This window comes from Mangifera indica, chromosome 10 (assembly GCF_011075055.1).
Source record: "Mangifera indica cultivar Alphonso chromosome 10, CATAS_Mindica_2.1, whole genome shotgun sequence".
In the NCBI taxonomy this organism is placed as follows: Eukaryota; Viridiplantae; Streptophyta; class Magnoliopsida; order Sapindales; family Anacardiaceae; genus Mangifera; species Mangifera indica.
In genome coordinates this window covers 5872764-5894628 of record NC_058146.1, presented here as the reverse complement: position 1 = coordinate 5894628, position 21865 = coordinate 5872764, and the positions used below count along the sequence as shown (strand labels likewise).

General features: G+C 27.6%; 2 protein-coding genes across 2 annotated transcripts; one reads left to right on the top strand and one right to left on the bottom strand.

The window, feature by feature from the left end:
* Nucleotides 1–2288: 2288 nt before the first annotated feature.
* On the bottom strand, nt 2289–7023 carry LOC123228163 (probable purple acid phosphatase 20). Its single transcript, XM_044653442.1, has 5 exons — nt 6814–7023; nt 4649–4940; nt 3266–3840; nt 2703–2791; nt 2289–2531 (listed from the first exon to the last, which is right to left on the bottom strand). Exons 1-5 carry the CDS (start codon nt 6967–6969, stop codon nt 2342–2344), a joined length of 1302 nt encoding a protein of 433 aa, XP_044509377.1. The 5' UTR covers nt 6970–7023; the 3' UTR covers nt 2289–2341.
* A 10728-nt stretch (nt 7024–17751) lies between these two features.
* On the top strand, nt 17752–21708 carry LOC123226938 (purple acid phosphatase 22-like). The gene is made up of 6 exons (XM_044651522.1): nt 17752–18168; nt 18271–18562; nt 19167–19336; nt 19501–19899; nt 20689–20777; nt 21320–21708. Exons 1-6 carry the CDS (start codon nt 17884–17886, stop codon nt 21522–21524), a joined length of 1440 nt encoding a protein of 479 aa, XP_044507457.1. The 5' UTR covers nt 17752–17883; the 3' UTR covers nt 21525–21708.
* Nucleotides 21709–21865: the final 157 nt, after the last annotated feature.

The following is a 21865-nucleotide window of genomic DNA, read 5'->3' as shown; positions in this document are numbered from 1 at the left end:
TTAAGATTTTAGAGTTTAATGGTAAAATAACGATTTTTCTCTTATCTTCAACTGAAAATTTTAACAATAATTAATTTATGAGTGAGTGTTTGAGTTTTTTATCTGTTATGAGTATGATTTTCAGATTCGGTTAAAACTTGGGTGGGAATAGTAATTTGGCCAAATTAGAATTCATAAAATATATATTTTTAATTCCTGCAGATTATGACATTAAACTTAATTGTAAGAATTCTAAATTAGCTATCTATGCACACATAATCCAAATAGCACATAAATAAATACAAATTAAAATACTGAACTGAAAAACCATCCTTCCACTATTAATTCATATTTTGAGCAACAACAAATTTCTCTCTGAATTTACGATTTTTCTAAACTACGAATTCTCTCAATGATGCTGTCTACAAAAAATTTAGAATTGTGTGACCAGGGACCTATGTAAGACTCATTTATATAGCAAAGAATGTAAAGGAGTTACCAACCATTTCAACTGCTGAATTCATTGGGCAGCTACAAATGTAAGAAAATAGTCTATTTAAGAAAAGTGTTCTATTTATGAAGTGATATCCCTTTTCTATATGTATTCACATGTATTGACATCAATGATAAAAAATCTAAAGCTATTGTGAATAGGTAATATCACTGTTTATATAAGTTAGTCGGATATAGGAGACACGAGATTTTATCGTAGCTCAAAATTTTGTTTGCAAATATGCAATCATAAAATGAGAGTTGGGTGCTTTGCTTCGGTAAGGTTGTTGTGTTGCTTGCTTTCGTGGGAGTGATGAGTCTCGAATCATTAAAATGAAGCTTTTAGGGTAGACACATTTGTCCATAAAAGATGCATTGAACTAGACCATGTAAAATTTATGATTGTGTAACAACCAGAAGGGAAATATAAACTTTACACATTAGCTACTTGGGCATATGTACCTTAAACATGAGTGGATGGTGTGCCTTTAATTTATAGGCTATGATCTTTTATTAAAATAACATGTGAGATCTTGTTTGTATATAGGTCAATACTTTGGCTAGTTTGGATTACAGTGATGTGGGTTTTAGAACAGTATCTCATAGATATGAAAATCATGACTTAAAAATGTTTAAAAGACACTATCTAATAGGTTTTTACTAGATGATAAATGATGAGTCTTGACCAAGAGTTTAATGACTAGTTCATTAAATATTGTCATTAATTAGATGTAAAAACTAAGAGATAAAAAAAAAAATGTAAATTAAAGAGTATTTCGGTAAACTGACCTAGTATCTATCATTAGTGCTTTATAAGAGTATATTTATGTAGTTGTCCCTAAATGAACAACTTTAATGAGATAATTTGAATCAGATTAAATTATTAAAGTTTCTAAAGCTAGAGTGTTTAATCTAGGAGTGCAATGTTGTTCATATAATGGAGTCGCATGATATTAACATTAGTAGGTGATTACGGGAAATGATTGAAATCTCCTAGTTATCATAAAATAAGAGTTTCTTATTTGAAAAAAGATGTTGATCTTATGGGAAAAGAATTAAGATAATATAAAAATAGGTGGAAAAATAATAATTGCATAGTAATGTTGAATTGGTGGACAAGTGGAAAAGATATGTTACTCCCAATCTTTCTTGTTAATAGTCCAAGTGAGATACGTTTTTCATATCTATTGATACCGCTAAATTCGTAAAAAAATGCTCAAAAGATATTTAAGTTACTTGATAGTATTGTAGAGGAGATAGGAGAAGAGCATATTGCACAAGTGATAACTAAATGAGGCATCCAATTATGTAGCCATCATAGAATGTTTTTCGATGACTCTGAATTAAGAATAAAATAATACTCAATCATATAAAAACACATATAAATATGTATATATTTATGTACCTAAAATAGATATAAAAAATATTGCTCTTTTACATGATAGTGATAACACTGGTAAGATATTAGGATTCAAAATCAAGATTTCGGGATTTCTCTATTGATACATTCATAAGTTAATTTCGCTTCGAATATTTCTTTTAACATTTAGGTGAGTTGACAACAGACCAAAAAGATTGTATGTTCTTTTAATATTACTTCCCACTTGAAGCGTATATGAAATATAAATTTTCAATTATAAGATTTTTAATTTTGTGATTAATTTTGATTATATAATACCATAATTTTAATCCAATAATGTCACAAGATTATTTAATTAATTTTGGGAATGACAAATTTTCAGAAATTATAAATATTTTATTATTACATTATTTAAAAAAAATACATCATATTATATAATATAATATGAGATATACGATTTTAAAAATTATATTTTTTATATAAGATATGATAATCAATTTGACCACCATATTAAGAATTGAGTTTACAAGAAGGATTAGACGAGAGACTTGTGAACCAAACGGAGTCACTAGCAAAAGACTCGTCATTGTCATTCCTATGCCATGTCCAGAGTGCATGGCTTCCATTAAACACTTCAAGTTGGCCATGCCCAAAGCTTGCCTCCCTGAATAATGATATTTCCGGCTTTGGATCCATGAAGCTGATAAATATACAAAATTAGCCCACATTCATTCTCTTTAATTCTTGTTTTTTTTTTGGGTTAATTAGTAAAATTATAAATAAATATAAAAATCCTCAAAATATTTTGAAAATTGAATGAGTAAAGTAATAATATGAACACATTCGAAAAAAAAAAAAAAAAAAAACTTACTCGCTGGCAAGGCCTTCACGGTTGCCACCGTCGCCAATGGTTATATGAACTGGGCCACAATCGTTAGCTTCCCCATCAAAGACACGAGTCTAAAGTTGACACACGCAAAGATGCATTAATTAATGGAAACTGAAGAGAAAAAATGGTTTACAAATAAATTCGATTTGAGTTGAGTTTATTCAAATTTAAGTTCGAATTCAGTTTAAACAAACTCAGCTCAAGTGAACTTGAGCTCCAGTTTGAGTTTAAGAATTAAATATTTTCGAACTCAAGTTTTAAGGGTGTTCGACTCATCAAATTTATAAACTTCAAAAATTTGATTTGAATCGACTAAAATAAGTCGTTTTGATCAATACAAATAAAAACGACATCGTTTTAATCATTTTTACTTGACTACAATATCAAGTAAAACTTAACTCAATTCGAGTTCGAAAACTCAAATTGAACTTTAGCTCAAACATCTTTGAAATGAACTTTGCAAGCTCGAGCTCAAACTCAGACTTATCCAGCCTATTTACGAATGAAGATGTTGGAAATTGAAGAATAGGGAAAAGAAAGCTTACAAAGCGTTCATAAGCATGGACATGCCCAGCAAAGACAACATCAACACGAGCCTCATAAAGTAGAGCTTCCATAGCTTCCTTCATTCCAGTTGATTCCTTCTCACCCTGATGAGCAGTATTTGAATTGTACCAAGGTGCATGAATAAGAACAAATATCCATGGAGTTTTTTTCCTATCAATCTTCTTCAAGTCTTGCTCCAGCCATTTGTATTGCTCCGAATCAGGATCAAAATCAGTGTAAGATCCTAGCATAACAACATGCACACCTGCAGTGTTGAACGAGTAGTAAAGATTTGAAGTGGAGCCACTTTCTTCAAACGGCATGCGCCATCTTGCATTGTAAGAGGTGAAACGAGTTTTATGAAGTACAGGTATTCTTTCAATCTCGTGGTTGCCTTGTGTGACCATCCAGGGACGTTGGCTGGCTAATGGTTCCACCAGGCGCCCAAATGAGTCCCATAAAGGTTGAACAAAATCAGCATATGATAAATCTCCTGGAAGTAGCAAGATGCTGTAGTTGGATTTTGCCATATGTTGCAAGGTTGAGTTTGTCCAACCAGTCTGACCAAGATCACCTATACAAATTATTTGAAGAACATTCTTATATAATCGCACATATTATAAATAAAAAAATTATTTGAAAAAGGGAGAGTGATTATTTTTTATTGGAGCAATGTTATATATACATATTTTTTATACATAAATAATGTATTATTATGTAATATAATATTATTTTATTTTTAATTTAAAATTATCTAATTATATAATGATACATACATAATTTATGTATAAAAAATATGTATACATAATTTTATTGTTCCGACAAATATACGCTGAAATGATAGACTTTCACCCCCTAAAGTTGAAAGACAGCAAAGTCCCACACTATTATATTTTTTCCATTAACTTTATTTTAAAAGGATATTTTAGTAATTTTATTTGTCTAATTTTAATTTTAATTTTAATATTTTATATTTTTTCTTTATTCACCAAGGGCAACTTTCCTCCTCTGTTTCTTCCCCACAAATACAAACTTTCTCACTACCATTAAATTACAAGTTTCTCATCCTACTACCAATGCCACTAGACACCACTTCACACAAACACTACAATTTAATGATTTGTTGTGAATAAAGGGTATTTTTTATTTTTTCTTTAATACGGGTAATTTTGTCTTTTTCTCTCAAAATATAATTGAATTTATTAATAGAACCTAACAAACTGTAAGAATTTATCCTTTTTTTTTAATTTCAAAGGGTGAAATTTGTCATTTTAATATAGTTTGAGTGAAAAATAAAAGAGCATATAGTATAAATTTGTCTACCCCTCATTTTGAGTGAGATTAATTATAATTTAAAACAAAAGTAAATGAAGCAATATTACCTATGACCGCAAATTTGATTGGAAGCTGAGATGGTGGGGTTTTGAAAGCGAATTCGGCGTCGGAGTCAGAGCCACATCTGTAGTAATATGCTGTATTGGGCTCTAAAGGGCCAATAACAACATCATGGATTTGACCTGACTCGTAAAGCAGATATCTATACGATGTCGTATCACCAGTTGCAGAAAACTTGTAATCTCCTGGAGATGTACCATAATTCACAGTTGCAGCAGATTCACTCTGGGTAATCCATGATACTCTTATTTTGTCTTCACCAACCAGAGAGATATGCACCTGCATGCATGCAATTCCATCCCATAATTATCTAACATAAAATTAATAATATATCATTATTTATATATAACATCTCGTTATTTTATAAATACACATACTCAAAAATAATTAGAAGATTGACTTTATAATATAATCATTCTGCCTAACATTGTCCATGATCAAATTGACCATTTTCTTACACAACCATATCAAGCTAACACTCTTGAATTTTTCATGAGTTAGTTATATCAACTTTCATACAGAGTAATTTTATATATATTTATTTTTGATATATAATTTATGTACATAAATAATATATCATTATATAATTAGATATTATTTTATTTTTAATTTAAAATAATTTAATTATATAATAATATATCATTTACGTTTTTAAATTATAATATATATAAAATTTTATTGATATTTAAATACAGGTACGAACATTCAACATACCTGCCATTATAACCTTAATTCTAAAAATGATACATATCCTTGTCATAATCTTCAAAGAATAATCACATTTTCTCACCTAGAAAACACACTTTTTCGCCTATGGATGACATACTAAACACTTCTTTTTTCCTTAAATTATTATTTTCACCCAATATTTTAAAAAATTATTTTGACTCTAATAGTTTATAATATAATATTTATATTTTAAATTTATTATATTTTGTTTGATTTTTTAAAATTATAACAATCATTTTTTAAATTATTGATGGACACATTCAATTTTCAAAATTTTCAAAAAAACTCCAAACTTTTTTGAGTTTTCAAACCTGTTAAAAAATTTTAAGGGGACATATTTTATCCAATTTTTTAAAATTATAACTACCATTTTTAAAACTATTAATTAACATATTGAATTTTTAAAATTTTCAAAAAAAACTCCAAACTTTTTTGAATCTTCAAACCATTTAAAAAATTTTATTAATATCTTTAACATTTTTAAAAATTATAATTTGTCTTTAAGTATACAATTGTATGTTATTAATTTTCTTATTTATATTTTTACTAATACAATCACTATTATTATTTATAATCATTCAGATAGGGAAGAAAGGAAGAATGGAAAAAAGATGAAAAAAAAGAAATATGTAGATTCTTATATAATTTGAATATTTAAAATATTTATTTTTAATTTAATTTAATTTAAGATTATGTGATGATTTTAAAAAATAAATAATAAAAATAAAATAATAATTTTTCTTCAATGAAAAATGTTTTTAAGAGCAAACCTTACCGTGAAAATGTCATTTAATCTCTTCATCATCATTATCTTGTTTGCCGGCACCATTTATAAGTCAAAGTTTGCGATTAGATTTTGAAAGGAGAGCAATGCTACGTGTGTATAATTTATATACACAAAAAATAATATTATATATATTTATTTTATATACGTATTTATATATATTTTTATATAATTAAATATTATTTAATTATATAATAATATGTATAAGAATATATATATTTATATACTTAAAATAGATATACATAATTTTATTAATATATAATTTATTTTTAATTTAAAATTATTTAATTATATAATAATATATTATTTATATTTATAAATTATATATAAAAATAAGAATGTATAATTTTATAGTTTAAAAGAACGGTATCATAAATCATTTAAAATGCATGATAAGCCAAAACCTATCTTTTCGGCTTTTTATTTTCATATTCCATAAAAGAAAATTTATACCAGAGAAACAAACAACTCTCCAGAACTTCAACTCAGTAATAGGAGGAAGAAGAAGAAAATGAGCAGATTCCTTACGAAAAGATCATAAACTTCCTGTATTCTCCATAATATCTAATATTTACAGAACATAAATTGAATCGAAACGCAGAAAGTAATTAGACGAAACAAAAACGGAAATCAAATTACCTGTTCTGGAGACGATGAACTGGAGAGTAAACGTTTCACAAAGACGGGGGGACGAGCAGGGGGGCGATTATATGAAAGAGCACTGCTAGATAATAAGAGAAAGAGAAACGCTAACATGAATTTATGAAGAGGTTTTAGTTGAAGTTGCAGCAACATGGCCGGCGTCGCTGGTAGCAGATCCAGGAGCTTCAAAGGAATCTAAACAAAAGGCTGTGCGCTTTCTCTCTCTCTCTCACGGATTTATAATGACTTCCTTCCTCGGATGAATACAAATTTTCGAGAGTTTTCAATAAGTCCAAATAAATTCAAATATTAATTTTTAGTCCTGCGGCTTGATTAAAAAAAGTTAATTAATTGTTAAATTTATTTTAAAATGGTAAAAATACACCTTTTAGAATAAAAAAAATTAACACTTAAGGCAATGTTTGGTTAATGGTTATTAAATATTATTTTAATAATCTATTTTTTATTAATAATAATATATTGTTTGGTTAATTAGATAATAAAATTTTTGGTAATATTCTAATTACAAATAATATAAGAGTAATATAATAAAAACACACATTTTAGAATAAAATAATTTAAAAAATTACTTATAAAAATTAAAATTACCTTATTTGATTTGTTAGATAATAAAATATTCTAATAATAGAATGTTGATGTGTCAATTAATACAGACTAATCTAATGATCACCTTTTTAAAATATTATCAAAATAATTTTAATATTATTACAATATTATCCTTATTAAATTTTCAAAACAAAAATATATCTTTTATCATTAATATAGTAAGTAAATATTTTAAAATAATTATACCCAATCATTCTTAGAATCTCAACATAATGTCTGTTTTATCCTTATCTCTCAAACTTATTTCATTTATATTCTCGTCTAAAATTTAGTTCAAAATCAAATACATCATACATCAAAATCATTTTAATTCAAATAAATAACGTTTCATCATATTGTTTTATATATTGTTTGAAGATTTAAAATTGAAAAATTGATATTTCTTTCTATAGTGGTGAATCTTATGTTGTTGTTATTGTTGTTTTGTAATTAATTTAGTTATAAAAATGATTTATTTACGTCAAATTTATATTAAAATGAAAATAATATTTAGTTGTTTAGATTGAATTGGTAGAAAATATAATATTTTAATTTCTCTAGAAAAAGTAGGTAAGTAGGTGATAAACTATAAACCCTAAATTGAATATCGTGAATTATAAACTGTAAACTTAAAATCTAAATTGGTAACCATAAACCATTAAACTGTAAGTTCTAAAATCTAATATGTGAACCCTAAATCTTTAATTGTAAACCCTAAACAACTAACTGATATCTTAACCCATAAAACGTAAACCTTAAACTAAAAACCATAAACCGTAAACTAAAAGTCCAAATCCTAAACTCATAACCGTAAATCATAAATCATAAATTCTAAACCGTAAACCATAAACGACAAATCTTAAATTGGAAACCCTAATAAATTATTACAATTATTATTTTATACACATTGCTAATAAATTAAATAGTTTTTTTTAATTATCAATTTATTCCCATGTAATTTGTACCTTGCATTTTTTAATCACTTAACCATAAATCAATAGTGCACATAGATTATTCAGTTACAAACTATATTGATCATACTTATTATTTATAACTTATTTTAAAGTTTGAAGTATTGTTTACATTTTTATAGTTAATTTTTTTTAATTAAAGTATTTAACTGTATAATAAAATTTAAAAAAAAAAAGAAGTTTAACAAGAAATATAATAAAATTTAGAATTTTAAATTTGTAAAAAAAAAAATTAATATAAAAAATAAAGGCCTAAAAGCTCATGCTTGGAATTGGCATACTAGGCCCCTACATAGGGTTCCTATTATATATAAAATTGATACACTAAATGGTTACGAGTAATATTATATGTACTTATTTTGCGTATATAAATAGATATATATTTATATATATTATTACGTAATTGAATGTTATTTTATTCTTAATTTAAAATCACTTAATCACATGATAATACATATAAGTATGTACGTATTTATATACTCAAAAATGAGTACACAATTTTATTGAATATATATAATGTAGATATATGTTTAATGTGTTTACGGTAAATTTTTAAAAACTTTAAATAAGTAATTATTGTCTTAAATATTTTTTTTTTTGAAATTTTTATTACAAATACTTACATATATTTGCTTCTTAATAAAGAAAATTAACTAATCATGATATCTAATTATGTTATGAAATTAATTTGGCTAAATATTTTTTGAAATTTGTTTCATTATAATTATCTTGCCTAACTTTCTTTTCACTTCTTTCTATTATAACCATATGTTACCTAATTATCTTCTTAATTTCTTTTTCATCTTAATTATGTTGTTTTACTTACATGATCAATTTATTCAACCACAATTATTGTTTTTTGGCCATGGCTTAGTTGTTTCACCATAATTATTTTGTTTTCCTTTCTAAGACAATGGAGCTTTGAAAATTGATATTTGGTAGTCAAATCTTTCATTTATCTTGCTAATAAAATTTGTAACATTTTTTTGGGCTCAAGCTTCGGACCTACACATTCGAACTTCAAAAATTTTTCTTAACGGTTCATTAAATTGAATCGGATTTTGAATATATTAAACTTTGAAAAACTATAAAAACATTCCACTACAAAGAAAATAATTGATTCAAACAATCATAAACTATTATTATAATTAATATCTAATCTTTTTGAGGCCCATGAAAACAAAATTAAAAAAAAAAAGTTTCTTGCATCAAATTAATGTGTAAAATAATTGAATCATTTAATATAAAAAATTTTAAAAAATATATAATTAGAAAAATCTCATTATTTCATTAAAAAAATTAACAAATTTATGTATATAACATTCGTCATCTCCAACCATCGGCCATCTTCCCTCCAACTTTATCTCTACCTTCGGTCAGTCTCCCTTCCCTCTCTAGTCATTTTAGGTTGAGATGAAGACAAAATTATCTTTGTCTATTATCTTGGTTAAAGATGGGAGAAAGGAAAGGGAGAGTGACAGGAGGGATAAATATGGTGGGAGAGAAGAATGTCAACATTTAGAAATGACAAATCGACATTGGAGAGAAGAGGAACAAACCCTAAGGGGGTATTTGTTAGTTTTCAAACCTTGGATTGAGGGAAAGTGTAAGATTTCTAAACCTAGGGAGAAAATGTGATAAAACTTTTAAATTTTTTAATAAATGATAATTTAACCCTAACCTTAATTGAAATTTTTAACAGAAACTTGTTTATGGATGAGTGTTTAGGTTTTTGAAAGTTGGAGGATATAAATTTGGAATTTCACTATACCTTGGGGGGGGGGGGAAGTTTTTGGCCTTCCAAAAATAATTATTCAACTTAATTTATTCAATAAGCTAAATTTAATATAAACATTATGTTGCAGTTTAATTTATTACATATGGAAAATAACTTGATTTTGAAATCCTTTCATAAATTGGATTATTTTATGATGAAGTTCAAACTTAAACGATTTTAAAAATTGTTCACAAAACATTTCTATTGTTTTTTATTAAAACGCAATTGATTATATTAAACTACAACAATTCCAAAAACACACTAAATTTAAAAAAACACGTGGCATAATACAAATCCAAATTAATTAAACACATTATACAATATAAATTTAACAAATATATTTAATTTTAATTAACTAATTTCCAAGTGTTTATTATTTCAATTTGTAACGCTTAATTTTTTTTATAAATTTTTACTTATAATTTTATAATACCTAATGTGTATTTTTTTATTAATATACATTTACTATATTTATTTTTCTGATTTTAATAAATACAATTTTGTTTTTTCGATATAAAATTAATAGTCCAGTAAGTTTTTATTCAGTGAATAGACTTAAAAGTAATTTTTGAAATGAGAGGGGCAAAATGATATTTGAAACAATTGGACCGAAAGGGAAATGAAACAACCTTGAGAGTAACGTACTTGGAGACAAAATCGATGTCGTTTAGACTGATAAAACACGTGTCTTGAGAAAACATTCCACGTGGACTCTCGTGATTGTTTGTTCTTGTGTCAAACATTTCGTTACGTTTTCGGCGACATTTTAAACTTTTGTGACGCCCACAAGTCTTAATCAATTCAAAATTGACCTTCCTGTCCCTTGATAGTGCCGTAGGAAAATTGTATATGGTATTATGCATAAAAATTTAATTTTTTATATTATATATTAAATATCATATTATATAATATAGTTTTTAAAAAATAAAAAAAAAATATTAATAAAATAAAAAAATTAATTGACATATTATTATTTTGAAAAATATTACAAACAGTTTTAAAAATTTAAAATTTTTTATATACACCTATTATATTATTATTTTTTTTAAAAAATATATCAATTAGTATCAATAATATATATTAAATCATAAAATACTTTCATTATATCCTATTAATTTGATGTATTTTATGAATTGTGTATTATATCGTATATCAAAAATTTGATTTTTAGCATCATGTATCAGTATTATATCATATGATACCGTTTTTAAAAAATAAAATTATAAAAAAATTTAATTGATATATCATAATTTTGAAAAATATCACAAATACTACTAAAAATTTAAGATTTCTTATATACACCTACTAAATCATCATTTTTTATAAAAAAAAGTGTATCGATCAATATCGTAGAATATGTATTGTATCGTATAATACGTTTACTATATCATATTAATTCGATATACTTTATAATATATATTATTTTTTATTTGTATTGCATTATATTATAAAATACTTATAATTATTCCCTTCTATATAAACTTTAATACTATATACAAAATAACATCACAAGCAATGAGGTTTGAATGTTGCTCAATTTTCTGAGAAAAAAGCTGTTTTATAAATGTTTCTTGTTCCTTCATGTTTATTAAATTGCTTGTGATTGAACAACTCGTTTAGGCAATAAGCATGTAAATTTTTGTGCTATCTTATCAACTGCTTAAGTGTCGTATTTAAGGTGTTTATATTGCTAGACGTAATTTTTTTGTGTTGGACAACATGTTTGTGTAAGGTTTTGAAAGTTTATTGTCTTCCCTAGGGTTTTTTTCCGTCACCACTTTCTAACGAATTTCACTGTCTTTGGTTGCATTCTCTCTCCCTCCCTCCTTGGCCAGCTTCGTCATCTTTGAGTTTTCTATTACAACAAAGTTTGAAGAATTAGAGGTCTGAGTTTTTGAATCAATAACAATTCTCAGCTAATCTCATTTTGTTAGATATCTCTATATTCAGCGAATCTGTATCCATGAACAATAAATTATGAAGGATTTTATTATATATTAATTACTAGCGCTTAGACTCATAATTAAAGAATATTGATTCATTGAGACTTTTCATTAAGTTTTTGTGGACATGATTAATATTTTGGTGGTGGGTTGATAGCAATTAGAGGGGAGATGAATTGACTTAAACGATTTGTTCATTGTCATTGGTCTTTCACATGGACGTGGCTGAATTGAATGAAATGACTTGTTCTTTGTCGTTGGCCATTCACCTGAATGTGTTAAGTGGAAATGGGTTATGCTATCGCATATTCGCGTATGAATTAGTTGTTGCAGATGGCAAATTTCCATTACTAATCAGAGTTCTTAAAGCTCTCATCTGCCTCACCAAAGTTAATTAATAGGCAAAAATAATGTTCTTTCTTATTTCAAATTTCTTAAAAAAAAAAGAAGAAGAAGAATGACAATAGTAGTAGTTCTAAATTTTAGTTTAGAGTTTTTTAAGTTTACTGGTTAATTTGGTTCTAAAAGTCAACTCAGTTTGAATTCGTTTAGTTTGAATTTTAGCTAAGTTTAATATGCAAGAGTTAACCCATTTTCCCAGCTAAATTAAAGCTAGGGAGAGTTTGACTCGCAAGTTAGGAATGATTTGATTTTGTTTCAACTTGGCTTGTAACTTATTTTGAGTTATGTCAAATAATTATCAATACAACATTATTTTGTATATTACTGATTAAAATAATATCGTTTTGTTAATAAATCATTAACACAAGCCACAAATTAGATACATGAATTTGAAATATGAACTCGAATCGAACTTGATCTAAACCTTTTTTATTCGAACTAAACTCAAACTGTACTTAGGTTTGACTCACTAAACTTGAATTAAATAATTTTTTATTTAAGTCAAACTTGAGCCAATGAATGTTCGAACTTGATTCGGTTCGTATCCACCTGAAAAGCTTAGAGATGTCATAATTTTTTTGCACAAAAATTGTTAGAATATAATCGTTCATAGTTAATTTTTGTACATCGTTTTTCATATTATATACTTATTTGATTTCCTTGTATAGGGTATTGCTCTTGTATAAATTTGTCAAAGTATCAATACATAATATATTAAAAAAATTCTATTCCATTGATCTCAAATGGTATGAGAGCCTTAATAACCTTTTGTGTCTCATTCGTTTAAAATAGATTATTTCACCCCTGAAATTAAGGTTTTCATATTTTTTATATTGCATTAGCCACCCCTTAGGTTTGAAAACCTTCATTTCACCCCACACAAATGAAGATACTCTTCCCAACTCTCTTTTTTTTCATCGATGTTATCTCAGCTTCCAGCTGTCGTAAGTTTCTTTTCACTGGTTCTCTCTTTTTTGATGTTGTTCTTAACGATCCTTCAATTTTTGGTATTACTATTGTTTTTCGATTACTCCTTTAGTTTTTGGTGACTGACGAGTGCATTACTACGTCCCTTCTCACTTGTCTACCACAAAAAATCATGTCACTCTTTTTCAACTATGAATGGAAACTCTCATTTCTATCTTTCAAGTTTTTTTTTGGGTTAACAATTGGAACCTCTCAGATCTCCAACAATCTATCTCTTTGTCGATTTGATATCCCAACTCTTATATCTCTTATCAATGGTGGACTCAAAAATAAAACTTAGGAGATTCAAAGTTAGAATAATACAAATAAATTTTAAATCAAAATAAACATAATTTGGGTTAGATCCAAATTGACCTAACTTGGTCTGATAAATTGGCTCAGCTTCATTCAAACCGGTTTGAATTTATTCAATTTGAACTCATGCTAAATTCGGATAAGAAGATTTCACTCATTTTTTAAACTGAATTGAACTTGAATTAGGGGTGTCTAATTTGAGTTCGATTCAAATTGAAAGCTCAAATTTATAGTTTGAATTTGTGGCTCAAGTTTGGCTCGAATTTATGATTCCAATTAGTGATTTTGATTTGTGGTTTGAGTTCATAACTCAATGATAAATTGACGTTGTTTTACTTAAATAATAATGTTGTTTTATAAATGAATCAAGAACTAAAACCATAAATCCGAATAATAAATTTGAATCATAAATTCAAATTGAACTTGAGTTAAATAAAATTATTTTTTATTCAAATCAAACTTAAACCACCACTGTCCATTGGAACTAATGAGAGTAAAATACTAATTTTTTTCAAAATGAAAAGAAAGACATATAAATTAAAACATATACAAAAGATATAATATAAAATTTATCTAAATTTGTAAAAAATTTGAAAAAGTCAAAGAGAGTCAAATGACCTTCCTTAATACCCCCTCCGTCTGCCACCATCTCTGGCGATTCAACTTTTCATCTCGGCGTCTACTTTAAAATTTTGGAGTTATGATTAATTGGGTTTGTTTATTTTAGGCTTGCTGTTTGGCTTATTGATTTGGTTGTATTGAGTTTGGTTGGACTAGTTGAATTAGTTGGGGTTGACAGTTTGTTGTAGGTCTATTATTAGTTGGCTAATTTTGGATTGTTTTTGGAGATAACCCCACGTTCATTAGTTGGGATTGTGATCTAAATGTTGAATGCTTCATTTTCATTGAATTATAATATAATTTAACAGTTGAATAATTAAATTATAATTTTATAATTATATTATTTTATGTACCCAAACAAAATCAATAGTATTGTTTCATTCCTATACGCTATTTCGAAGTGAACTTGTACCCTAAGAATAGGCATCCCTCTCATTCAACCTCATCACCATTAGACTGAAAGCATTGAAACTTAATAAAATTTGTGACTCTTCTCATTTTTTTTAATAGGTTATTTAATCAAGAAGCTACTCCTAGTCAAAGGTTACCTAACTCACACCTCAGGTTGCTATCCCTGGTCAATAATCTCAATTCGATTGGTTCTTAAGTGTAAAAGTCGAATCACGTATCGTATCATATATTAAAAATATAATTTTTTTATATCATATCATATGATATAATTTTTAAAAAATAAAATAATAAAAAAATTTAATTAATACGTTATCATTTTAAAAACTATCACAAATACCTTCGAAAGATTAAGATTTTTCATGTATACCCTTATTATATCATTATTTTTTTATAAAGTATATCGATCTAGATCAATAATGGATATTGTATTTTAAGATATGTATTATATTAATTCAATATACTTTATTTTTTATATATATCGTATCATAAGATACGTATTATGTATTTTTAAATAGGAATATTTCTAGTTGATATAATGCATGGTGAATGATGAATGACCTTTCCTATTATGAAGGGATTTGCCTCACTGTATAACTTTGCAACAAAGGTAGATTCCTCAGATATTCCGAGATTCCATGTTTAGTCTGTTCTTTCGTGTATTTCTGGAAACTGAAAACAACGTATTATTATAATCGAAAGACTAAGTTGGTTCATCATTGGATGAACTTCAATACATATAATATATATAATGAAAATCGCATGTGGATTATTACTTAAAAATATTGGCAGATTTATTTAATGAAATGGTCCCCAAGGAAGAAGCAAGAAGGAATTTGCAGTGTTTGAATTGGGATGTGTTCTTATTGGTTTACACTCTACTACATCATTGTGATCGGCTTAGCTTCAGGCACATGCAGCTTAGGATTCTCTGAAAAATTTATTTTTACAATTTGTTGGTTTAAACATTGGCTAATAATTAATAATTAGAAGAAAAACAATTTGGAAATACGACTTACTCATTTACTTTAGGTAGTAATTAAGGTTTTGTTCAATGTGGGTGTTTATTAAACATTGATTAACATTGATACTTAGCTTGCTCATATGTTTTCATATTTGAAACTACTACTAATGTAATATAGTAACAAATTTATAGAGTGACATCTTAAGAAGCGATTAGTTATAAGAGTAACGATCAATAATTTGACATGCAGGTAAATGTCTTTTACTTTGAGAAAGCAACATATCAAGTTATATTTCTTCCTTATCTCATGTCTAACATATCTTCATGACGGGTAATAGAAAATCATTTTTTGAATTTAAATTTGAATTGTAATCGAAAAGATTATCACTTTTCATTTTCATCCTATAAATGTAAAGAATCACTCAAAGAATATGGAAGGAGAAAAAAAAAATGACAATATGCTCATACCGACTACTAGATCACATAAGATAGACGAGTAGACTCTCTGAAAAAACCAGGTATCTTCCTTAAACATCTCTCTAAAATCGAGTCTTTAAGACAAACTCTCTTATAAACACCATTTATGCTCTGTCAAAATACTTTTTTAAAGTTGTTAATAATATAACCTTAGATGTAGGCTCTTGAGCAATAAAGCAAATTATGTTAAAAATCCACTTGTATTTAATCAATAAACACTTTATAGTAGATAATAGAGTTATATTATTAATTCTAATTGTCTCTGTTGTAATATTTATTGAGCAAGACTCAAAATTGCTTACATCAGTTGGTGATGAGAAATTGTAACAACAATTATATATTGATTGAGAAATTATATTTAATGACACCATTAAGGGCTCTGAATTGAGAGCATTGACTTTTTATTTTTCCTCTCAGCCTGTGACATTATCTACTATTCACTTTTTTTCATGAACAAAAATAACCTTGAATCTAAACATGTCCTATTCACCTTCCTCTTCAAATAAAGGACTTATAGGTGGCAGTCTTCCGTCTTTACTCTCTCCATCATTGACAATATTCACCCGATCTTACCTCCATCTTCACAGACAAGAGGTAGCAATCAACTACAATTGTTACTTAGGGTTTATACCCATTATATTTGACATCCATTACTACATAGATTGCCCAATAAATAAATTCACTCAACAAATCTAGTTGAAGTGAAAAGCCTTTACCCTGGTTTCAACAAGAAAATGCAAGTTGTGTTTAGGCTTTTTGTTTGTTATTAAGTTTAACAAAACATTCAATCAATCTATTATAACTTAGCCTTAACATTGATTAAAATAGAAAACATATTTTAAATTGATTCTTCTTGACTATCATCTCTTATTATGAAGGTGTCAACAAGATTGAGTGAATGTTGTCATTGATGTAGAAAATGAAACAAGTGAGACTACCACCGATGAGTCATTTATTTGAAAAGGAAGGTGACCAGGTTATGTTTAGATTAAGAGGGCATTTTTGTTCACAATAAAATATGTTAATGTGTGTGTGTTACACACACTTCATGTATGAATATTAAGGTTTAAAGATATTGAGTACATCTTTTAAGACAAAAAGGCAAAACGACAATAAGTATCCACTTTATATAAAGGATAAAGAGGATAAATAGATTATTTATGTAAAAAATAATTTGTCAGGAAAAGGAAACGGTTAAGTAAAAATTAGAAAGTAATAAAAGATGGGTTACAATTAAGACGTGTACTCCATCTATTATTTAAGGATGGCTAATTCAATAAGAGAAATGTCATGTATATAATTTTTTTAAATAATTTTATGTACAAATAATAATGTATTATTATGTGATTAAATAATTAAAAATTAATAATAAAATAATATATAATGATAAAATATTATTTATAAGTTGTGTTAAAAAATTGTGTTTATAGTTTTATTGAATAGAATAAAGGATAAGTGAATGGTTTAGGATCTTATTGTGTGGTGGTAACCGAAGATAACTGAAGCCAAAAGCTTGGACGATCTAGCGCGCTGCAGCCAAAGGACAAATAGCGTCGAGGGAAGGTGGAGTTCCGTGTATCCGTTCAAGTCAGCATATCCAAGAAATAAGATTCTTAAATGGACGTACTTCACGCCATTTCAATTAAAAATTTACATTTTTTCCAACAATCGAAACCCTTTTTTATATCGCTCCCTTTCCCGTACTTAATCTCAGTTCATGAATCCTTAAAGAAAAAAAATATGATGGAAAAATTGCTGTCACCTGTTTTCCCTATTCTTCTAACCATTTGCATTTTCCCTCAAATCCTTCCATCTTATGCTTTACCCCATGATTACATCCGCCCCCCAGCAAAAGGTCTGGTGTTATCTCAGCACAAACGATCTGAATCCGACCCTCAACAGGTCTGTCTCTTCTTTAACAGTGTATATATATACTATATCATCATGTTATAGCTTACTGTGTCTTTTCTTCTTCTTTATTTTCCTTCCCTTGAATGATTTTAGGTGCATATATCCTTAGCTGGTAAAGATTACATTAGAGTATCTTGGATTACGGAGGATAAGAAGGTACCATCGATTGTAGAATATGGAGAAGTGCCTGGTGAATATAATGGAATGGCAACTGGAGAGAATACCACATATGATTACTTCTTTTATAGCTCCAACAAAATACATCACGTCAAGATTGGGCCACTGAAACCAGACACGGTTTATTATTACAGATGTGGAGGTTTTGGCCCCGAATTTTCATTCAAGACACCCCCTCCAACTTTTCCGATTGAATTCGTAGTGGTGGGTAAGTAGACACTCATCTAGATCTAAAGATCAACAGTCTTCAGACATAACAGGAGAGAGAGAAAAAAGCGATAAGATCATTTTTTTTAATCACACTAGATAAATTAAAGTTTTACACAAACCAATTTTTTTTTATAAATTTTAATAAGGGTTAGAATTTATGAGATAGTAACTTGAAAAGTTTAAACATGTGGTTGAGAAAAAGTTGGTCGAGTTTAATTTGTGGTGGGTGACTACGACGTACACGAAAGATGCCTTCTCTTTATCCCAAGCCCCCAAGTTAACGAGTGTATTGCTTAAGAGTTAGGCAAGAACCCCAAAAAAGTAATTAGGTTGAAGATAAAAAGTGTATACTACTACTACTTACAAATGAACGACTTTTACAGAGAACCATAGTTAACATTCTAAAGAAGATTAAACTAATATTAATATCCAGAGCCCACTTCCTTTTCTCTCCTCTTTTTTAATTGTAATCCTATTACTTTTATTCTCCAAGAGAATATTGATATTTTTCTTGACGTTTCTGGGTTTTTTTTTTCTTTTAATTACGGTATTTGATCGTTTAAACTATAGTCTTGACAAATATGAATTTGTTACATATACAGGAGACCTTGGACAAACAGAATGGACAAATTCAACTTTAGCACATGTTGGAAGCAAAGACTACGACGTCTTTTTGCTACCAGGCGATCTATCATATGCAGATGCCCAGCAGCCACTGTGGGACTCATTCGGCCGCCTGGTTGAGCCATATGCCAGCGCCCGGCCATGGATGGTGATGTTAAATAAAATATATTTTGATCTTATTAGATATGATTCTGATTTAATATGATTATAATTTATTGTAGATTATTTTTCTTATTTTAGAAGATTAGGATTGTATTATATTGTGATACGGTATATTGATTTGAGTTTACAACTCAATTCACAATTTTACAGGTGACAGAGGGCAACCATGAGGTTGAAACTTTCCCGATCATCGAGCCAGAGGGCTTCAAAGCATACAACGCTCGCTGGCGAATGCCGTATGAAGAGAGTAGATCTTCATCAAATTTGTACTACTCATTTGATGTTGCAGGGACTCATATTATAATGCTGGGAAGTTACGCAGATTTTGATAGCGATTCAGCTCAGTATAAGTGGCTTGAAGCTGATTTATCAAAGATTAACAGAAGGAAGACGCCCTGGGTTGTTGCTCTTTTGCATGCGCCTTGGTATAATACTAATACTGCTCATCAGGGGGAGGGGGAATCCATGAGAAAGTCAATGGAGGAGTTGCTGTATAAGGCACGAGTCGACGTCGTTTTTGCTGGCCATGTTCATGCGTATGAACGATTTGTAAGTATTTCCTTCTTCACTAATCAAAGTTTTTTGTTTTGTTTTGTTGTGCTTTGCTTTGCTTTTTTAATCATTGAGTGCATGTTAAATGAAAATAAATAAATCTAACCTTATATTTGTACAAGAATTTAAGATATTATAATTACAAATAAATTTGTCATTAAATTTTGGTATGGGACTTGCCCTAAACCTTGTAAGGGGTCTCTGGCCGGTCTGTTAACACGAAACTATTGATAAAAAAAATGTAATTCCGACAAGGAGGCTCCACCCTCTTTATCCTTGATTGTGAGGTTATGTCTTGTAATAACTCTCAATCAATGTTGCGATAATATCATTTAGACATGATCAAACTCCATATTGTAACGTGAACTTATTTTTTTTTCTTATATCATTGAGTCTTCCCATTAAACGGAATATGAGGAGATGTTTAATCACAATATTAACATATGTTGAAGATATTATAACAAATTTTATAATAGGTGACGAAAATTTTTATCCCAAAAAATAAAAAAATTTGTCCGTAAAAGTAAAAAGTGTCTTTAAATATAGAAAATATCATCTTTAAAAGTAAAATGTTTCATCCCTAAATTTAATATCTGTTGTAGTGAAATATATCATATATTAGTTTGCCATTTACTCATTTAACTCTATATGTATAACTAATCTCGAGAGAAGTTTTGATACTTATGTTTTTATTATTATTTTTTATTAATAATAAAACTATGAATGTTAATAATGACTATTAATTTAGATATTAATATTGATGTATTATCATATGATTAATTGCAGACTAGGATATTCAATAACAAAGTTGATCCTTGTGGTCCTATCTATATAACAATTGGCGATGGAGGGAATAGAGAAGGACTCGCAATGAAGTAAGTAATAAGTGTGTAATTATTGTCACTAAATCGATTAATTGCATTTTTATTAGGATAGAAAATTTATTCATAAACTTAACATTCAAATGCTAAATTGAATTGAATGTCAAATTTACATGTCTCAAATAACATTTAATAGAGGAATTAATTTTTTTTTGCTTTTTAAATTTACTCTAAATTTTATAATTGTATGCAAATTATTTTGATACTAATAAAATTATATACACTTATAATAAATATTAATTTAAGAATTAATGATTATATATCACTATATGATTAGGGTTATTTTATTTTTTATTTAAAATTTTTAATCTTATAATTACGTGCCCAAATTAATATTTATTATAAGTGTTTATAGTGTTACTCATCATTTTAAAGAAAAAAAAGCTTTCTTACATGGGGGAAATTTTTGATGATTTTCTAAATGAATAATGTTTGTCAATGGTTTTCTTTGATAGTTAGTAATTTAATCAGCTTGAAACATAGTTTAACCTAATTAATTTCAAAGAGATAATTGAATTCATCTTGTTGTCTTTCAGTTTTAAGAAGCCAACATCCCCTCTATCGTTGTTTCGGGAGCCAAGCTTTGGCCATGGAAGGTTGAGGATATTAGACAAAAGTCGTGCCCATTGGTCGTGGCATCGTAACAATGAATCCGACTTTATTACGACTGATGAGATTTGGTTGGAGAGTTTAAGCATATCAAAGGAATGTTCTTCGATTAGCCTTAATGACGAACTCTAAACTTAGTTTTAGATTGTTGTACCTTTTTTCTTAGTTTTTGTTTTAAGGTTTCATCTCTGTTTGTTCTGTTAATCTTTAAATTACTTTTACTTCTAAAATATTGTACTACATAATTTACCCAATAAACACATCTATATCAACACAAATTTACCCAATAAATCTAGTTGAAAATTAAAAGCTTTTACCATGGTTTCGACAAGAAAATGTTGGTTGTGTTTAGACATTTCATTTTTCACTAGATTTATGGAAGTATTCAATCAATCTATTATAATGTAGCCATAACATTGATCAACATAGAAAATATACCTTATATTGATCGTTGTTGACTTTCACCTTTCGTT

Coding starts and splice junctions, on each gene's coding strand:
- LOC123226938 (XM_044651522.1), top strand. CDS start 17,884: ATGGACGTACTTCACGCCATTTCAATTAAAAATTTACATTTTTTCCAA. Junction 18,169..18,270: donor CTGAATCCGACCCTCAACAG/GTCTGTCTCTTC, acceptor GAATGATTTTAG/GTGCATATATCCTTAGCTGG. Junction 20,778..21,319: donor AGAGAAGGACTCGCAATGAA/GTAAGTAATAAG, acceptor GTTGTCTTTCAG/TTTTAAGAAGCCAACATCCC.
- LOC123228163 (XM_044653442.1), bottom strand. CDS start 6,969: ATGTTGCTGCAACTTCAACTAAAACCTCTTCATAAATTCATGTTAGCG. Junction 4,941..6,813: donor GTTCATCGTCTCCAGAACAG/GTAATTTGATTT, acceptor GCATGCATGCAG/GTGCATATCTCTCTGGTTGG. Junction 2,792..3,265: donor TCCATGCTTATGAACGCTTT/GTAAGCTTTCTT, acceptor TGTCAACTTTAG/ACTCGTGTCTTTGATGGGGA.